At 38.1% G+C, this 20,037-nt stretch overlaps 1 protein-coding gene across 1 annotated transcript in view; it reads right to left on the bottom strand.

Annotated features, from left to right (window-relative positions):
• The window catches only part of INPP5A (inositol polyphosphate-5-phosphatase A), a 327,681-nt gene that overhangs the window by 116,675 nt on the left and 190,969 nt on the right, over nucleotides 1–20,037 (bottom strand). Inside the window, exons 5-8 of the mRNA XM_083363640.1 lie at nucleotides 14,794–14,857; nucleotides 11,243–11,346; nucleotides 5,802–5,854; nucleotides 1,782–1,901 (exon numbers count right to left, since the gene is read on the bottom strand). Coding sequence (XP_083219766.1) covers nucleotides 1,782–1,901; nucleotides 5,802–5,854; nucleotides 11,243–11,346; nucleotides 14,794–14,857 — 341 coding nt within the window. The remainder of the gene's footprint in view (nucleotides 1–1,781; nucleotides 1,902–5,801; nucleotides 5,855–11,242; nucleotides 11,347–14,793; nucleotides 14,858–20,037) is intronic.

Genomic DNA, 20,037 nt, shown 5'->3' with positions numbered 1-20,037 from the left:
ATTCTTTTCAATAGCGCTTTACTTAACTACAATGCTACAGAACTATATACAATTTTTGAATATGTATTTTTTACACTTAAACTCATTCTCTTAAAAAGCACACCTCAATTTACTTTTCTTCCAAATAATTAAGACAGAACACAGTCTATGATGCTCAGTTCAATCTTGCATAAGCTGACTAATTAATTGGGATTCACTCGGGCCAAGATGCAGCCAGCTGATGGAACTGTTTCATGTATTCCCACAGCAACTTAAATCAAATGTGAAAAGATGTTTCAGTTTCATTCAGTGGGGTTAGCTCATTAAACGCTTTTCCTTTTTAGCATTGTTTCTGAAACTTGAACTGCATTTGCTCTTAAATGCTCTTTAGCAGTTTAAAAGCCATGGAGGAAAAGACTTATCAGCCTTTGGTTTTAACAGCACTAAATCTGCATCATTAGAGGATGCAGATAAGGGGATTTCAAGGCCCAGCTTGAAATTTCTTTCTTCTATCTTTATCTGACACCGCATAACTCCTGTAGCTCAGCTGGAAATGTAGATCTATGAATCCTTAAAGGGAGATTAAAAGGCAAGAAAAGAAGGACTTTCTTTCCTATAGATGCTCTCACTTTCCCCTTTTCTACTGTCTGAAGGAGTGATGACAGACAATAGTCCAAGATGGTTCCCAAAACCTTCTGAATGGGGGCACTGTTGGTGGTAGCATTCATTCAAAATGAGCTTCAGTGTATTGTCCTCCCCCATCAGCAGATCAGAATAGAGTTTGCTGGTGGCTGCCAAAAGGTTAGCAGTCCTGATGAAAGGGGTTTCCCATTATTCACTGCTCTTACAGAAGTCCCTTTTGTGCTGAGAAGCCCACCGTTTCACTACGGAGGTCCGGATCTGCGGCTGGCTGCTTTCTCAAAATGAGCAATCTATATGAATGCAAACCTACAGTGATATTGCCACCTAAAAGTAAAGATTTTCTTTTTCTGAAAGGCAGGAGAGCCAAGTCTGGTTTTGGCAGTGTCACATCGTAATGATATACTGCCATGACATATTTGACCTACAATTAATGCTATTGCAACTGAGCAGTTTCCTTACTTTGGCCAAGACATTTGTGGAAACATTCCAAAGCCTGACAACATTAAAGGAAAACAAACAGCAAATCACAGTAATATACAAATGTTCCCTTGGAACACTATCATAATCAAAAGAGATGGAAATAAATCCCACATGAAAAACTAATTCATTCCTCTTGAAGTTTATGAACATAACTGCATGCTATTTGATAGAGTGGGATAATGGGTCAATTACATTTTATTAGACCACCTACTATCTGCTAGTTGCTAGGATCACTACAAAGAATGCTGGCCCAGGTAGAGCTTAATCTTATCCACCAAAGAATAGCCACAAAAAAAGTAGACTCACAATCATGTTACCCAGATTAGTTATGCCTGAATTCTAAAGGGACACCAAATGTTTTTCAGTACATTTGGCACACATTGGTAAACTACAGGGACTAGTGGCCCACACAGATAATAAGAATAAAGTCAAAATACTTTTATCTTAGAATAATTAAAACGAAGCAAGAAAGAAAGCAAAAACCTTATGAAGTTCCATTTTTAAGATCGGGAGTGTGGGGAAAAAGACAATTCATGAATTTTGAATAACCAGGTGGCTGAAGCATACCAATCAATACATTATACAAGAATCCTTTGCCAGATGAGGAGCAATCAAATCAAAGGACAATGTAATATTCTAACATCCACATTTCTTTTCCCCAAATGTTCTTCATTACTTACCTGTCAAGTACATAACCAAGGGCCTTATGCCTTATTCCTGAGTAAACAGATGGGCTGGTTTCCCAAGCAACTAAATTGGAAGCATCATGGAAAAGGTGAATGTTTACCAAGTCAAAGGCACTGTGATGAAAGGGGAAAAAATCTTAGTCTCAGAACACATATAAGAATCTTTTAAAATATCAATATACTACATACGGTATATTGTAAAAAGCAGCTAGTAAAATAAAACACATAAAACACATAAAAATAGCCAAATACAAAGCAGAACAAATCAGTGTTTAGGAATTCACAAAGCAGAACCTAGGACTCTTGGTGTTGGAAGGTAATTCCATGAAAGTGGAACTATACAGAAAAGGCCCTGTTGTACTCATCTTGCAGTGGTCCGTGACATGCCAGCAACCGGGCTGCGCAAACAAGCGAAGAAGCCCCATCTGCGTGACGCAGGGAACATGCAAAACCACCCCCCCCCTCCGGGCCACAGAAAAACTTTTCTCCCTTTCTTTTCTTTCTGCAATTTTAATTTTTTTATCTTCTTAATTTGTATTACTTTATCTCTGTATTTTCAAACTTTAATAAAAATATTACACAATATACAAAAATATACAATATTATACAAAATATTACAATTAAAAGAGAAGGACATTTTTTTACTTACTAATACAGAATGGAGCAAAATACTTTAATGCTGGATATTTCTGAATGGATCAGAAATTAATTTTAAAAAATGTCTGCTATTGTACATAGACTATTTAAAAGATTGTATGGAGGAGGAACAAGTTTTACTGGACAAGACTGATGATTTAAAAATGACAGACCAGGAATGATATAAGAGAGCCAGTTTGGTCCAGAGGCTAAGACACAAGGCTAGGAAGTAGAGACCGTGAGTTCAAGTCCTGCCTTAGCCATGAAAGCCAACTGGGTGACTTTGGGCCAGTCACTCTCTCTCAGGCGAACCTACCTCATCGGACTGTTGTGGGGGAAATAGGAGGAAGAAGGTATGCTGCCTTAAGTTATTTGTTAAAATAATTCTTTTTCACTTTTCATAGTGAAAGACATAAATTAATCATCCAAAATGCAATTGGTTGACTGGATATCTGTCCTTCATTATTGTTCTATCATAGTCTTTACAAAGGTCTTTTCAGTGCGGAGGCCTTGGTGCTGTCTGAGCTTGGTTGTTTTCTTGCAGATGTTTCATTACCAAAACTAGGAAACATCATCAGTGCTGGAAGCAAAGCCCACTCTCTTCTAGCACTGATGATATTACTCAAATGATATACAGCAGACATGTCAAACACAAGGCCCGGGGGCCAGATCCGGCCCGTGAAGTGGTTTCATGTGGCCCGCGAAGCCATCCTGGAAACAGTGAGAGAACGGCCCCCACTGCCTTGGCCCTGGCCCAGAGACCCTCCTTCTGCCAGAGACCCTCAGATCTGTCCCACTCCTGCCCAGGCCCCCATAGGCACCCTTGATGCGAACGATGTAGAGCTGGCCACGCCCACCCAGTAGGCCATATGCACTCTAGCCATGCCCACCCAGTAGGCCACGCCCACCCAGGCCACACCCACCCGGCCCCCTGAGGGCAACCGCAATGCTGATGTGGCCCTCAATGAAATTGAGTTTGACACCCCTGATATACAGTCTCCTGCTTGAACAGGGGGTTGGACTTGGTCCCTTCCAACTCTGTTATTCTGTTGTTAAAGGTGGGATACAGACAAATAAAATATGGGAAAAAATGCTACACGGGCATAAAAGAAACTGACTGATAATAATTAATAAAAATTAAAGGTAAAATGTAAAGGTAAAGGTTCCCCCGCACATGTGTGCTAGTAGTTTCCGACTCTAGGGGCCGGTGCTCATCTCCGTTTCAAAGCCGAAGAGCCAGCGCTTCTCCGAGGACGTCTCTGTGGTCATCTGGCCGGCATGACTAGACGCCAAAGGCGCACGGAACGCTGTTACCTTCCCACCACAGTGGTCCCTATTTTTCTACTTGCATTTTTTCGTGCTTTCGAACTGCTAGGTTGGCAGAAGCTGGGACAAGTAACAGGCACTCAACTCTGTTACACGGCACTCGGGATTCGACCCGCCAAACTGCCAACCTTCTGATCAACAAGCTCAGCGTCCTAACTCACTGAGCCACCACGTCCCTGAATAATAATTAAAAGGGGTATACAAATAACAAACTAAGAGAATGACCTAACCAACTCTCCTATATTGGATTTATAAAAGAATCTTATTAAACTTTTGAAGAATTTTGTGAAAAGGAACAAAGGAACAATGAAAAGAAATCAAAATCTAGGATATTATTTGAAGGGAACAAATGTTTTAAAGGAAAGAATATAAAGTTGGATTATTTGATAAGGTTAAAATAGGTGAGCTGTTATCTCAGAAAAGAAGGAATTTTTGCTGGCCAGGACTGAATGATGAAGCTTTAAAGATTAATTTATAGATAAGAAATGAGATATGAGAAGAAGACATTATTTGTTGTATTTTAAGAGGTGATTAGCTACTAAAATTAATTATATTTGTGATGAAGAAAGAAGTAATTTCTTTATAAATTTCCTTCAGTTTTCCTTACTATATTCCTATTTTTTTCTTTTCTCTTTTCTTTACCCGCTTTTCTGCACTATTTTTTCTATTCTTTTTTAAAAGTTTATATTTTATAAAGCATACAATAGTAATCCTTAATAAAATTTCAATAAAGAAGAGAAAACCAAAAATAATTTTGCTTGGTTATTTTTTAAAAAAAACATAGCTAAATATCAGTTGGAAAGAACTGGTATAAATTAATGTAAGATAACTTAGGACTGTGGGAGGAGATTTAATTATTATCTAAAATCTGCTTCTCACTTGAAAAACCTGAAAAATGTCAGGATTCTGATATATCTAAATTATGTACTGCGTTCCTAGAAGTACAATATATGGAAGAATTGTTTCAGAAATTTAAATCTACATATTGTCTCTCTAAAATAATATAATATAATATCTTAAGAGATCTAATTAAAATACCAATTATATCCTTTTTCCTCAACTTTTCCCACAAAGTAAATGTTTTCAATATCTAAAAAATATTAAGAAATTAAAATACAAGTTTATATCTAGAAAACAATGTTGCAATATTGTGGCAATATTTAAACCTTACTGATTTTCATTTAACTACTAGCCTTCATAAATTAACCATAGGTTATAACAGTATAACCTAACATAAAATATGATAACATAAAGTAATAAAGTGAGATACAAAAAAATGTCAAAATGACAAAATCAAGTCAATTAAAAAATTATTTCAGAATTTGAATGATGGAAAGAGAATTGGCATATAATAGTGGTTAAGGCATCAGACTAGAAATCAGAAAACTGTGAGTTTTACTCCCATCTTAAGTACAAAGCCAACTGAGTGCTTTTGGAATTCACCTACCATCAATAATTTGCCCCTAAACTCATTGTAAACAGAACGGTGGGGACACACAGAGAATAACGTCCTCTACTTGGTTGGTACTACAGAGACCGAGACCAAGATGCTTTCAACAAACTCTCTCTTCAAGATATACCAGTAAGTCTCTAAGCAAAGGAATGTAAAAGCCTTTCCCAAGGAAGCCCTTGTAATATTAACAAGATTCTGAGAAAGGCTTGTGTTTTTTGTGGTGATGAAACCAAGATGAAAATGTTGATTTTAGGCCTAGCTCTAATATTTTCTCTATTTCAAGAGCTAAGTTCCCCCAAAAGGAATAGGCAACAAAGGTTTCGTCTATTGATTCCCAGCTTCATAATGGACAAAACATAATGAGACAAAGCTAAGGGGAAGTAGTAAAAAAAAATCTATGATTTACCTGGAAATTATATAGAAACTCTAAACCAAATATGTATATTATGCCATTTACAACTTGTTCAATAATGAAAAATGCCTAAAGATTGGTTCAGCATTAAATGGAGTATACACCAGCGGTTGAAAAACTTATGTCTTCCATAATAACTAGGCATGCATGCAAAACATAATGTTTAATTCTCCTTCATATTACGTACCAATCAGTAATACACCATCTTGTTCGTATGAATCCTTTCCTGGACCACTTGCACTGAAAAGTAATATAAAGTAGAGTAACATACATTAAAATATAGAAAACAGTAAGAAATGAATCTACTAGTAAGTTTTACAAAAATGTGCTAACTATTTTCATGGAGAATGCTATAGAAAACACGAGGCTCAATAAAGTAATATCAAGATTATAAGCAGTCTCTGGAAAAGGCTCTAATGCTGGGACAGGAGGAGGGAAAGAGCAGAGGACAACCGGCAGGAAGGTGAATGGATCCACTTACAGGAATGATGATTGCATTGTTAGAAGAACTGAAGAACAGATCATCATAGAGAAAGTCTATCTATATGGTCGCTAAAAGGTGACAAGAATGTGATGATACATAGTCAATCTAATTATGTGGTCTTCAAATTTCTTCCCTGCCTCCCCCCTTCCCCCGCTTTCCAATATCCCCATGTATCTGAATCATGGTCTGGAAAAGAAATGTGTACAAAACATAACTTTTTCTCCAAATGGGAAGGAATATATTCAACGTTATGTTCCATTAGCCAAAAGTGTTGATTTACCGAGATAAAGGGTTAAATAACTACTGATGAACTGCAAATATTTCCAATAAAGTTTTTCCCAGTCAAAGATATTTCTGGACTCAGAACTTATCTGAATAAGAATGTAGGACTATGTCGGAGCATGCAGTCTTATTGTGTTGAGGTAACCCAGGAGTAAATACAGTAAACAGTGGTTTGTAATTAAATGTGGCTTGTATTATACCATATCTACAAATATACACTAGAAATAAAATACATACACTTGGTGAAACAGCAAACTCCAATACACAGAAATTACAGCAAGGAATGGACGAGAGAGAGAAAAAAAGACTCCAGCAAAAAACTCCCCTTTTATACTCAGACCCTTAAAGGGATAAAGGGATGCTTAAACTTAAAGGGACACAGACACAGACTCTGCTGAGTCATTCCTATCATTGCATCATCCATATTACATTACATCGGCTGGTTAGCCTTTAAATTATTACCTTGACAGAGTATAAATATGTCTTTCCTTGTAATTTTTCCTAAATTATAATGTAATAGAGATATTTGGAAAGTAGAATTTAACTAAGCCAATCTCTTTCCATAGGGACAAAGTAGCAAAGGTATCTATAATGTGCCATTCCATACATCAAGATGAGCAATTTCCCATCAATTCATTACAAGCTATGCTTGAGCTGGCACAGAGAAAAGATTTCCAAGTTTATGCAAAGCATAAATTTATTGGAATAACCTTCTAACAAATATGCCAATTGCAGCAAATTTTATTTTTTGATTGGCTTCAACCTAACTAAAATGACAATACGTTGAAACATACATATACATACATACATAAGTGTTCCCTTTATTATTTTGTGTTGTTTAAGTGTTCCCTTTATTTTTTTGAGCACACACACACACACACACACACACACACACATATATATAGCTAGCTAGCTAGCTAGCTAGATAGATAGATCGATAGATAGATATAGATATATAGATATATATAGATATAGATATAGATAGATATATATTGCTCAAAAAAATAAAGGGAACACTTAAACAACACAATGTACTGTATTTAATAGTAGGATGTCTTATTTTCTGCTCCCTTTATATATACCGGTATTCAAATCTCAGAAAGGTATGGCTGAATGATGAGAACAAATAAGTTTGAAATGCATATCAGTCTCCCTTTAATTCTTTGTTAGCAATCCAAAATATTTACACAAATATGAGCTGTCATGCTGTGACTACTGCCTGTTGATGGCCTTGGGTTAGGCTGAAACAGGAAATAAGATTTGTCCCATGTTTGGGACCTAGCACGGTAATCTAAATACTTAACAAACATTTATATATATATATATATATATATATATATATATATATATATATATATATATATATATATATATATATATATATTTGTGTAAATTACTAACAAAGAATTATGTGTGTGTGTGTGTGTGTGTGTATGTGTGTGTGTATGTATGTATGTGTATGTCTTGGCGTATTTGGGTCTTCATCCACAAAACTTTTGTCACAAATGCAAGTTGCCTTATATTGCTCCAAATGTACATTTAGGAGTATACAGGCTTTTAATAGTCAACAAAATATTCATTTCAAGCCTTTCTAAAGAAGTATCCCCTCTGGAAAACACAGGACTGTAGGCATCTTGATAGTCTAGAAAATGGTTCACGAGGATATGAGAGTCTACCAGGAAGGAAGAAGCAGGAGTGGGACAGATCTGGGGGTCTCTGGCAGAAGGAGGGTCTCTGGGCCAGGGCCAAGGCAGTGGGGGCCATTCCCTCACTGTTTCCAGGATGGCTTCGCGGGCCTCATGAAACCACTTTGCGGGCTGCATCCGGCCCCCGGGCCTTGTATTTGACATGTCTGTTCTAAAGGAAAGGGGGGTAGGGCTTGGAGCTTCTGAAGGGTGGGGATATAAATCAAATAAACATTTGCGTGAGTCTTTGAAATGATCACTCCAGGTGCTGCACTGTTGATCACTGCACTATGTTTTCTTTTCTGAATATGGTGCTCATTTACCATTTTATTTTCAAGGACAATAAATTCTTTAGGAGACAGGAAGGCAAACCAAGTCTAATACGAAAAGAAGCTTTTGATTCAGGCATGGAATGAAAGCTAACAAGAGAGTCCCAATTTAAATTAATACTTGAAATTAGACAATTCTTTCCTCATTCCAAGAATATCCCTAACAAATACATCAAAACAATCCTCAGGTATTACGTTACTTGTTCTGACTGGACTCTTCCAAGTAGTGATTTTCCTCAGGAAATCAAAACCATCTTGCAAGTAAGCATTAAATATCAAAATGCTGCAAGATTATCTGTTACCACCAACAATGTGTTATCTAGATTTTAGAATATGACTTCTTTTCTGCCACAAGAAATGAGTTCAGCATCTTTCACCTTATACAGTATTAAGTCACTCTCCAGTTTTCCTGTTAATAAGATTCCTTTCTTTAGTCAGGAGACAGATTGTGAATACAGGCAGTTTCATCTACTAAAAGATAACATAAATCATCATTGAGAAAGGAGAGACTGCAGTAAGGTTATCACCATACAGCCTTTACCATGAAAGGTTTGCATTAAAGCATTAGTGAAATTAATTCATCTTTCACAAGAGCTTTGAGCAGTATCTGTGATCTATGATAACAACCAATTTCTCACTATGGATGGGGGAAAAATTACTCAATCCTGATAGACTACACAAATCTGCTTTTTTAAAAATGACCTAACATTATCTGGAGTGTTACTCCCAGAGGCATCATTTGAGACTCATGCACAGTCGAGAAAAGCAATAAATCAGCAGAGAAAGTTTTGTTACTTTTATAGGTAGTGGGCTGTAATTATTTTGAATTGCATTATGACTCAATCATTGTAATTAATTTTAGATCACCCTTAAGCAGCATTAATAAAAATAAATCTGTTTTAAACTAAGGGCAATGTACCCCCTAAAAGAACATAAGCAGTACATTAAAAGAGGGTGTCAACAGTGAAGTAATGCAAAATTGAAAATCATTTTGCTTTCAGGTAAGAATGTAAAATCTGCAGTTTGCATAAATTCTGACATTATTCTTTAGTGCAGCAGTCTCATACAGAGTGGAATTTAGCCCTATTGAAAGCTGTATTGATTGGCCACAAATACATTTATTAATTGATTTCTTATGTATATATTTGCATTTGCATTAATCTAGATAAAGTGTTTGATAATGGAAAAAACAAACAAACATTGCCCCTGGATCAGAAAGCCAGATTAGTCACCATCATGCCAAATATCCTGCCCAATTGATTAACTATATTTGGCTGGCTTGGTTGAATCATAATTCAATGACACATATTGTTATAACTAGATTAGGATACTGTAATATATTTTGAACTGACAAAGTCAGAAATACCTGGGTTCAGAATGTGTAAGCCAAAAGGTCTGAGCATATACAGTCATGGCCGAAATTGTTGGCACCCCAGAAATTTTTCCAGAAAATCAAGTATTTCTCACAGAAAAGTATTGCAGGAACACATGTTTTGCTTATACACAGGTTTATTCCCTTTGTGTGTATTGGAACACAACAAAAAAGGGAGGAAAAAAAGCAAATTGGACATAATGTCAAACAAAACTCCAAAAATGGGCCGGACAAAATTATTGGCACCCTTAACTTAATATTTGGTTGCACACCCTTTGGAAAAAATAACTGAAATCAGTTGCTTCCTATAACCATCAATAAGCTCATCCGGAATTTTGGACCACTCTTCCTTTGCAAACTGCTCCAGGTCTCTCTTATTGGAAGGGCATCTTTTCCCAACAGCAATTTTAAGATCTCTCCATAGGTGTTCAATGGGATTCAGATCTGGACTCATTGCTGGCCACTTCAGAACTCTCCAGCGCTTTCTTGCCATCCATTTCTGGGTGCTTTTTGACGTATGTTTGGGGTCATTGTCCTGCTGGAAGACCCAAGATCTCGGACGCAAACCCAGCTTTCTGACACTGGGCTCTACACTTCGACCCAAAATCCTTTTGGGAATAAACCTGTGTATAGAGCCTTGGTGGAGCAGTGGGCTAATGCCTCCTTAAGTAACACCAGCTGCCTGCAATTAGTGCAGGTTCGCATCCCACCAGGCTCAAGGTTGACTCAACCTTCCATCCTTCCGAGGTAGGTAAAATGAGGACCCAGATTGTTGGGGGCAATTAAGCTGACTTTGTAATAATGCCGCTTGGGGTGTGTGTGAAAGCCCTAATAAGCAGGCATATACATAGAATGAAGGCTACTGCTAAGCTTGTAAGCTGCCCTGAGTCTTCGGAGAAGGGCGGGATATAAATGGAATTAAAATTTTAAAAAAATAGCAAAACATGTGTTCCTGCAATACTTTTCTGTGAGAAATACTTGATTTTCTGGAAAAATTTCTGGGGTGCCAACAATTTCGGCCATGACTGTATAAATTTTCTTCCAGTTACAATAGTTGCTTATTTTAAAATAGTTTTAAAGTTTAAAACACAGTTTAACATGATGGTTTGACTTCAGAGATCTAGACATTTTGAAAATAGGTCATTTGGAGATCATACTCAAATATGAGCCTGGGCAGGTTTTGAAAACAACTCCAGTGCCTTTGCATTTTGACTCAGTGATAACACCCAGAGTTGCTCTGTGAGGAAGATGGGTGATTTCTAATAGAAATATATAAGATATATAATAGATAAAACATATAAGAGATAAAAATTCTCCCTAAAGAGGCTCAAAAAGCTTTTAGTAAATAAAAGAAAAATCATCGATAGAACTATACTTTAGATCCGGATTCAAAAATGATTCCAATTAAATGAATAAAGCAATTAAAATTACAATCACATGCTTCATTTTCAAATATTCCTATTTCTCTATATTTACCTCAGGGAAATAATCCTGTGGGAACTTTTCTTTTTCCAGCATAGGTGTACTTTCTAATGTATCTGAATAGATCTCTTTCCCCGTAACTTTTTTGTATTTCTTAGCTGAGAAGGAATAAGAGAATTAAGAATGTTATCAGTTTTAATATGCCCAGTATAAGGAAAATAAATATAGGAATTTAAGAAACTGGTAAGTGATAACAAACATCCAAGGAAACAAATTAAGATGCCTCCATAAATATTCAGTTGAATGCTTTGAAAGGCAACGCTTACAGAACCACTATTCTTTAATAACCCCACCCCCACAAAATAAGAAGGGTATCATTTTGAATAAGAACAATAATAATGAAACTGAATAATTGAGACAATTATTTCACCTACAATTTCAATGATGTAATGTGGTACAAAGGTATAGAATGACTATGGAGATTTTTATACTGAAATTGGAGTAGTCATTTATCAAATCCCAAATAGTTTTCAAAACAAAGTTATTCCAAATATTGGAAAAAACATTACTTAAGCTGACATACCAATATACAAAAGATGTGACTATATTGTGTACATGTAAAAGACAAATGAAATGCAAGTTTTGTTAACACTTGCCTCTTTGATTTCAAGAACTGGCATGTCGTCATGGTCAGAATTAGACTGGGGCAAGTGCCAGAAATATGTGACTCAACCTTGAAACACATTGGCAACACTGTAACATTTACAGTTTGTAAGTTTTAATGTTTAAAGGAAATCAAGAAAAAGCCTCTATTACCTACTACCTGATCTATTTGATGCATATGTCAAAGATGAAAGGTGCAAATTTCTGCGTGTCAAGTAAGTAATGGTTCTTCCCTCAAAGCATGATCTTCTTTAATTTTCTATCAACTTCATAGCAATGCAATTATTGAAGAAGGTAGAAAGTAAAGGAATCCCTGCAGATTTTACTCCGCTAATCGCTGCAGACTATGGGGTGTGTGCTCATGTCCATTTCAAAGCCACTGAGTCAACGCTATCTGAAGACAGTGGTCATATGGCCAACATGAACACATGACCACTTTTACCTTCCCATCAAAGTGGTACCTATTTATCTACTTGCATTTGTACTGTATGCTTTCGAACTGCTAAGTTGACAGGTGCTGGGGTGAGGACGGAAGCTCACCCTGTTGCGTAGTGCTCGGATCTCAAACCTGGGCTGCCAGCTTTCCAGCTGACGAGCCCTGCGTCTTAATTGCTGAGTCACTGCGCCGCCATTAAAGAAGGAGAAACCATAAATACTACTTGGAGGTTCTCAGAAAAACTACATAATACATTAGAGTGAAAAAATAATTTGCCAGAATTCTTCATTCTATGGTAGATAGCAATAGCAATAGCAGTAGCACAGGGTAGAACAACAGCTAATGACCCTCTTTTACCGGTCTACTATAGAGAGCGTCCTCTCGTACTGTATTGTGGTTTGGTATGCTGGTCTGACAGCCACGGATAGGAAAGTATTACGGAGGGTGGTGAGCACAGCACAAGACATTGTGGGCTGTCCCCTGACACCACTGGATGACATCACCAGGGCTCGCTGCCTTGGAAGAGTGAGGAAAATTCTCAGGGACGACTCACGCCCTGGTAGGTATCTCTTTACTCTCCTACCATCGGGTAGGAGATACAGGAGTATAACTAGCTGTACCAACAGGCTGAAGAACAGCTTTTATCCATGGGCTATTAGGCTCTTGAACGGGAAATAATTTTATAAACTTTATGTATGATTGACTTGCAAGGCCGGTGTAATGATGGAGGGTTTGGTGTCACTGTGAGCTGGGGGTGGGGCACGAAGGGAGGCTCAGCCAATCTCAATGTATACATGGTTATACTTTTTTAAAAAAATCCCATTTATATCCCGCCCTTCTCCGAAGACTTAGGGCGGCTTACAATTTTAAGCACAAACCAATGTGCTTAGCAATAGCCTTTATTCTATGTATATGCCTGCTTATTAGGGCTTTTGCCCCCCCCCCCAGTGGCATTATTACAAAGTCAGCTTATTGCCCCCAACAATATGGGTCCTCATTTTACCTACCTTGGAAGGATGGAAGGCTGAGTCAACCTTGAGCCTGGTGGGATGCGAACCTGTACTAATTGCAGGCAGCTGGTGTTACTTAAGGAGGCATTAGCCTACTGCTCCACCAAGGCTCTTTGACAATAAAGGTTCATTCATTCATTCACTTAGATTTATATACTGCCACACAGTCCTTTATAGTACTCTCTGGGAGGTTTACAATCTCAGCATATTGCCCCCAACAATCTGGATTCTCACTTTACCAATCTCGGAAGGATGGAAGCCTAGGTCAACCTTGAGCTCTTCAGGATTGAGCTGCAGATTATGGGCAGAGTTAGCTTGCAAAACTGCATTCTAACCACCAGTGATGGCGAACCTTTTAGAGACCAAGTGCCCAAACTACAATTCAAAACCCACTTATGTATTGTCGGGTGCCGGGTGGGCGTGGACCATTGGGTGGATGTGACCCATTGGGTGGTTGTGGCCAATTGGGTGGGCATGGCTGTGGTGGTAACGGCAGACTGGGTGGGATTAAAAAGTTCAATCAATCAATTCCAACTTTGCGAGATCTTTTTTTCCCCGCGAGAAGTTGATACTGATTGATTGATTGAACCTTTTTTTTTGCACACAGCAGTGGAGGCCTAAAGCAAAAAGGTTTTATAAAACCCAGCTTAAGGCCTAGGACTGGGGGGACGCTGTGTGTGCCCAGAGAGAGGGCTCTGCGTGCCACTTTGGCACACGTGCCATAGGTTCGCCACCACGGCTCTAAACCAAATGTACAATTCATTGTGCTTTAATAATATTGCCACTGCCATCCTTTTTCTGGTGACTAAAGTCAGTCAGTGAACATTAAGCAGCAGTAATAAAAAGAAATCTGTCTAAGACTCTAAGGGCAATACATCCCCTAAAAGAATATAAATCATCCAATGAACTTCCATGGCTGATGACCAACATAAATCCAACACTTTGAATGCTGTATCAAATTGGCCTATGAAATGATCTGAACACTCCAAATATCCTGAGCAGAAAACTAAGATTGGCTAGGGCTGTCAAGTGAAAATAAGTGGCAAACTGTTGTGCTGAAGCCCAGAGATGACACAGTAAAGTCCAATCGAGTTCAATCTTTGATTTGTTTACCCTTAGTGGGTAGAATCTTGGTAAAGTAAAGCTATAACTTTCTAGCCTACTAAACACATCCTGAGAGATTCTAGGATATGACTACCCTGAACCTCTTCCCCCCTCCTCTTCCAGCTTGGTTCTGCACAGACTCTTAATCTAACTCAGCGTTGCCAAAACTCTCTCCCTTAGCTCATGCAGGGGCACATTTCATCACACAAACTCACATTTGTTGTTTTCAATGTATGAAAGCTCTTAAAATCCTAAGGAGAATGTTTCCTTTAACATGAAACATGAATGATAGAACCCTCCAAATACTTTTAGTCAAGAGCATCACTCAAGTCAATGGAAGTCACTTCCATATTGAATATGTATAGGATTGAAGCACTGTTGGTGTTCCTTACCTTTAAAGTCGAATTGGTAAATATTTTTCAAGGATTCATGTAGAAAGTAAAAGCTGCCCAGTGCCTATGGAAAACAAAAACAAAATCAGCAATGCACACAAATAAATAAAATCCATACACCAATAAAAGACTAGAATAAATTAATACATTCTTGAAATATGGTGAGTTGAAGGGGCTTTCAGGGGAGGTAGGGTAAACGGAAGACGGTTCTAAGAACACAGAGCTGCTGACTGAGGCAAAGACCAAGCATCTGACCATAATGGAGCCTGTTACAGCCATTAAGCGCACACATGAGCACATTACTCATGATCTCCCATCTTTCCCCTCCCCAATGCAATCATTAAACAAACATGTGGGTTATTATGCAGAGCACAGGGTTCTTCTTGGGCCCCAGGGGAAGCCATACCCTTTATGGCAGGGCTTTTCAACCTTTTCACCCATTGTACCACTTTTAGGATATGGCAACATCTGAGTACCACCAGCCGCCTAGCAAGGTGTCAAAAACTCAATGACCAAAAAAAAAAAGGAAAAAAGTGATGAAGTACAGGTAGTCCTTGACTTACAACAGTTCACTTAGTGACTGTTCGAAGTAACAATGGCACTGAAATAGTGCCCCCCCAAACCACAGTCGAGCAAGACACCTGCCTGCCCGCCTGGCGGTGCTCTCTTTTGTCCGAGGTTTTCATTGTTGTGAGCATTTCTGTTCAGGATTGGCAGCAGGGGGGGTGTTGTGTTTGGTTTTTATCTCCCCCTCCTCTGCTGGGTGGCTGCAGCAGGTTTTGGTCATAAATATGAATCAGTTGCCAAGCATCTGAATGTAAATCACAAGACCCTGGAGATGCTGCAACATTCCAGCTGATCGGTGCTTCTTCTGGGCTCAGAAGCACTAGGATCAGCGCCAAACTCCAGCTGGAGCCTGGCACTGATCCTGGCACTTCCACTGAGCCCTGACAGCCCTGCAGCTCCAGCCATTTCTCGCTCAGGCTTGTGCGGTGCTGCCACCAGTTCAGCTCATTCCCCTCCCCTGCTACCACTTTTCTAGGATGGTCACGTACCACCTGGCAGGTGCCAATGTACCACAGGTGGTACCCGTACCACTGGTTGAAAAGCCCTGCTCTAAGGCACCCTGTGCTCTACTTTCCATTCCTCAGGAACTCCACAGATCTTGGAACTGGTTCCTATCCTACCAGGCCCCGCACTTTCCTCACCCCATGTCACCCATCACACACTTACTTCTTAAAGATCACCAGAACTCTGGAAATTGGGTTAGAGAAAAAGGAAAGGATGCTTCATTGCTAGGTGGTGCAATCCTAGAAGCAGCCAGCATTTTCAGGATAGTTGTATTGAATTGTGGCCACTCAGAAAATGGTGAAACCTTCCAGGATTGTGCCACGTGGCCCAGCAATTGTGCGGTTTGTTTTTGTTCCCTAACCTGACCTCTGAAGATCTTTGAAGTGCTTGATGGGTGACACAGTGTGAGAAGGGTAAGAGGCCCAGTCCTAAAGTTATAGCTGCGGCAGTGACCAGGTTGGTCACAGGAATAAATAACAGCTGGGGAGCTGCAGTGGCCATAATTTTGGGCATGGGTTATAAGAGCTTAGGGATGTCTGCCTTAATTTCAACTGGTTGTTAAGTGACTGGTCATAAGTCAAGGTCTACCTGTATATGTAGTAATGGAAATTTAAAGAGACTTTTCTATATATATTTCTTGTATTATATTCTCCTTTTTTCTTTATTTTCTTTTTTCCTGCAGTTTTTATTCTTTCTTTTCATTCTTTTTTCTTTCTCTTAGTTTTGTTAGGTTTTACTATTGTAGTCAAAATTCCAAATAATATTGTCTATGTGCACGGTTAAGGATTAAATCAACAAATTTGTATAGCAATTGGTGTCTATTACATATTATATTTCAAAATCTATGTCTTAATATAAATTTGTATCTGATGATATAAATGAGAGGTCCTTATGGGACATCCACCATGTTGGTACTTATTCTATTGTCATGTTTGAGGCACCTTAAATCCTGAGCCTTTGCAAACTGTATAGTTGCAGAATATAAAAGCATGATTATACGAATTTTTTAATGTAAATGTGTGGTAGAAGAATGATCCAGCAGCCACTCTGACCCACTGCATGCGGACGAGGCAGGGGGGAAGGGCACCACAGCGTGCATACACCCACGCGTGACGAATGATCAGAGGAGAGAAGATCGGCAGGATTGAACGGAAGAAGGCGTAAACGATGGACAGATGCACTAGAGAAGGAAGGGGGGAATGGCAATGGAGGGGCGTATAGAATGCCAGTTCAAGACACGCAACCTACGATGACTGTGGGAGGGGGGCATTTGGAAGATGGATTAATAACAGCATCACATGGCTGGATGCAAGGAGGACGGGTTGAGAAGATAAAAAAAGCAGGAGAGGAGGCACAACAACGAAGGGTAGGACTGACAGAGGTAGGAGGGGCAAAGAAAGGAAAGCAATAGGACTGGAACACGCACAAGGAGATGCGGGACAGCTAGGACAATTACGGTTAGTTAGGACGGGCGGCCCTATCACACGATCAATGGGCAGGGCACTGAGTCAACAAGGTTTATAAACAAACTCCCCATCCCCTAGCATTTACTCTGATGATGCTGGCAGTGGACCAGGTTGTTTTAGGTTTCTAAATAGTTGTTTTTATTGTTTTTACTATTTTAGCAATAAATAGATGTTTTATATTCTTCCCAGAGTTCGAGAATTTCATACTGCTATACATACTCACATACATACGTGTGTGTGTGTGTGTGTCTATGTGTATACAATTTATATATAATTATATATAAACATAAAAACAGTAAGATTTTTGGAAACAGAATTAATCTGGAGTTTTATCTGGATTCTCGAGCTGGATGTTGACATTACGTCTGCAAGAATATGCCCTTCCAGAATATTGCTATTTAAAGAATTATTATTATGATTCTTAAAAAGATGCATGTCAGTGTATCTTTGGAATATTACCAGAAATTAGCTTCTGCTCTTTATTAATTGCAAATAAAAATTATTAGATTTCAGCCTTTTTACCTTATTTCTTAAAAAAAAACTCCCTTATCTTTCCTTCCAGAAAATAGCTGTTATTACAAATAAAAATTATATTAGATTTCAGCCTTTTTACCTACTTTATTTCTTTAAAAAAAACTCCCTTATCTTTCCTTCCAGAAAATAACTGCTTTTGGAGTTCTGTTTTTAGGAATGATTGCTAATTCTTTGTACTTTGCTCCTGGGTAGATAAATGCTTAATAACAGTAAAACACAATAAAACAATAATAGTAACCAAAGCAAGCTGCCTGATTCATAAGAAAGTGTACTCATCAATTAAAAATGTGTGACAGTGTTTTCTGTTGGATGAACTAATATGTCAAGAAGATGAGCAGGCGCTCATGTTTGTGTTTTTGACAAATCAGCAAATGTTCCTTCCCGAGATATGCAATTTCTCATACATAATGCAGCAATCAGTCAGCCAAAACTTGGCTTTGCCAGAAGGGTGCCCCTGTCTTTTCATTATTGAGTTGTTTTTTAGTTGAAGAGTCAGAAAATAAACCATATATGTATATATAAAGTATAATTTTTTTCTCTGTTCTCATTTATACCCGGTGAAAAAATTTAAGGTGTGTGCCTAACATATTTACACTCAGATTTTACATGCCCACCCCTTGTCCCTGAGTAATTTATAAATCATAAACAGGTCCAATGTTCAGTTTCTGGCATTCGACTACTTTGTCAATTGAAGACATTTTTCTAGCTACTGAAAAGCACAAAAGTCGCCTTCATGTGTGTGCAAAATCACCCAAATTAGTAGTTGTGAATTTTTCTTGAAACTGAAACCAGCTGTTTAAAAAATACATAGAGCAGGATCAATAATACATAAGGTCCACGTTTGAAACTGCTTCTGCATTTGGGAACTCATTGCCAAATTCATAGTAGTAGAGCTGAGTGTTTAGCTGGAGACTTGCAGATCTTCTGTGAAGTATAGACTCAAATCACTTTATTGCCTAAAGTGCAACCCAAAAAGCAGCTCCCTCATCCTAGCAGCGATATATATAAATCCCATGTTTTCTTCTAATTTGATGCCCCTTGGAGCAAGTTGCTTTTCCCAATGCACGGGAAAGCCTAATCTGCTTCTACTTAACAAAATACTGTTTTTTAAAAATAAAATAAAATAATATAAAATAAAATAAAATAAACTGAGGTAGATAAACTATTTTTTCCTGGTTTGTGAACAGTTCTTATTTCTTAACCATGTGACTGAACAATTAATGTAGATTAAAATGCCTGGTTACATAAAAATATCCCAGCTGAACACAAAAAGTGGCAAATCAAGTGTAATGTGTAGGTCTTGAGCATTAAAGAAGCTAGATCACCAGCCTCTTCTTTTTAAATTAGATAATCTTTTAATAAAAACTGAATTTTATTGAAGAATTTACTAGGAGTGGTCTTAATATCCCCAATGGTCACGCTTGTCTTCCCACACTGTAACAGCTATCCACATATAATCACTTAAGTACTATTGAGTCAAGTTTGATTCTAGGTGACCTTTAAGATAAATGCATTGCCATTTTGATTTTGTAACTATTAAGTGGCCTTCCAAGGATATTCTACTAGCTTCCTTGATCCAATACATCCACCATTGTCTTCTGCTTCTTGTATTTTCCTTCGTCTAGTCAAACATAATCGTCTCTTTATATCACGTGCTTAAAGTATACAATATTCTGCTTGCAGCTTGTGTTTTTTTTGCCCAGAATTGATTCTTCTAATGATCTCTGATACTTTCACCAACCATCTCCAAAACTGTTATTTGAGGGCATCTATTTTCTTCCTTTTACTAATACCCAGCTTTCACAGTAAAATATTACCAGTGAAAAGATAATTGTTTAATTGTTCTGATTATGAGTGTACATGAAATGGAAAATGCACCTTGAATCCCAGACAGACCACTTTATCCTGCTTTCATTAGAATGTATCTGTATTCTCGTTTAGCTGGCAACTTAATCTGTACCATTCAGAGCTCCTCACAGTCCAAAACACAAAACCGTGATGATTAATTAATCATAGTAGAAATAGAAATCAAGATCCTTTCAGTCAAAATGGACACTCATTGCAAGGGAGTATGATATATCAGTAATGCTAAGGAAAAGGTAAAATAGAAAGAGATGTGGTTCTCAGTTGCTTTCACAGGCTGCTGATGACCAGTGAATTTATTTTCAAATTG

Source organism: Vipera ursinii (genome assembly GCF_947247035.1).
Source record: "Vipera ursinii genome assembly, chromosome: 5".
Taxonomy (NCBI): domain Eukaryota; kingdom Metazoa; phylum Chordata; class Lepidosauria; order Squamata; family Viperidae; genus Vipera; species Vipera ursinii.
The sequence above is the reverse complement of the archived record's forward strand: the minus strand, read 5'-3'. Positions and strand labels throughout refer to the sequence as shown.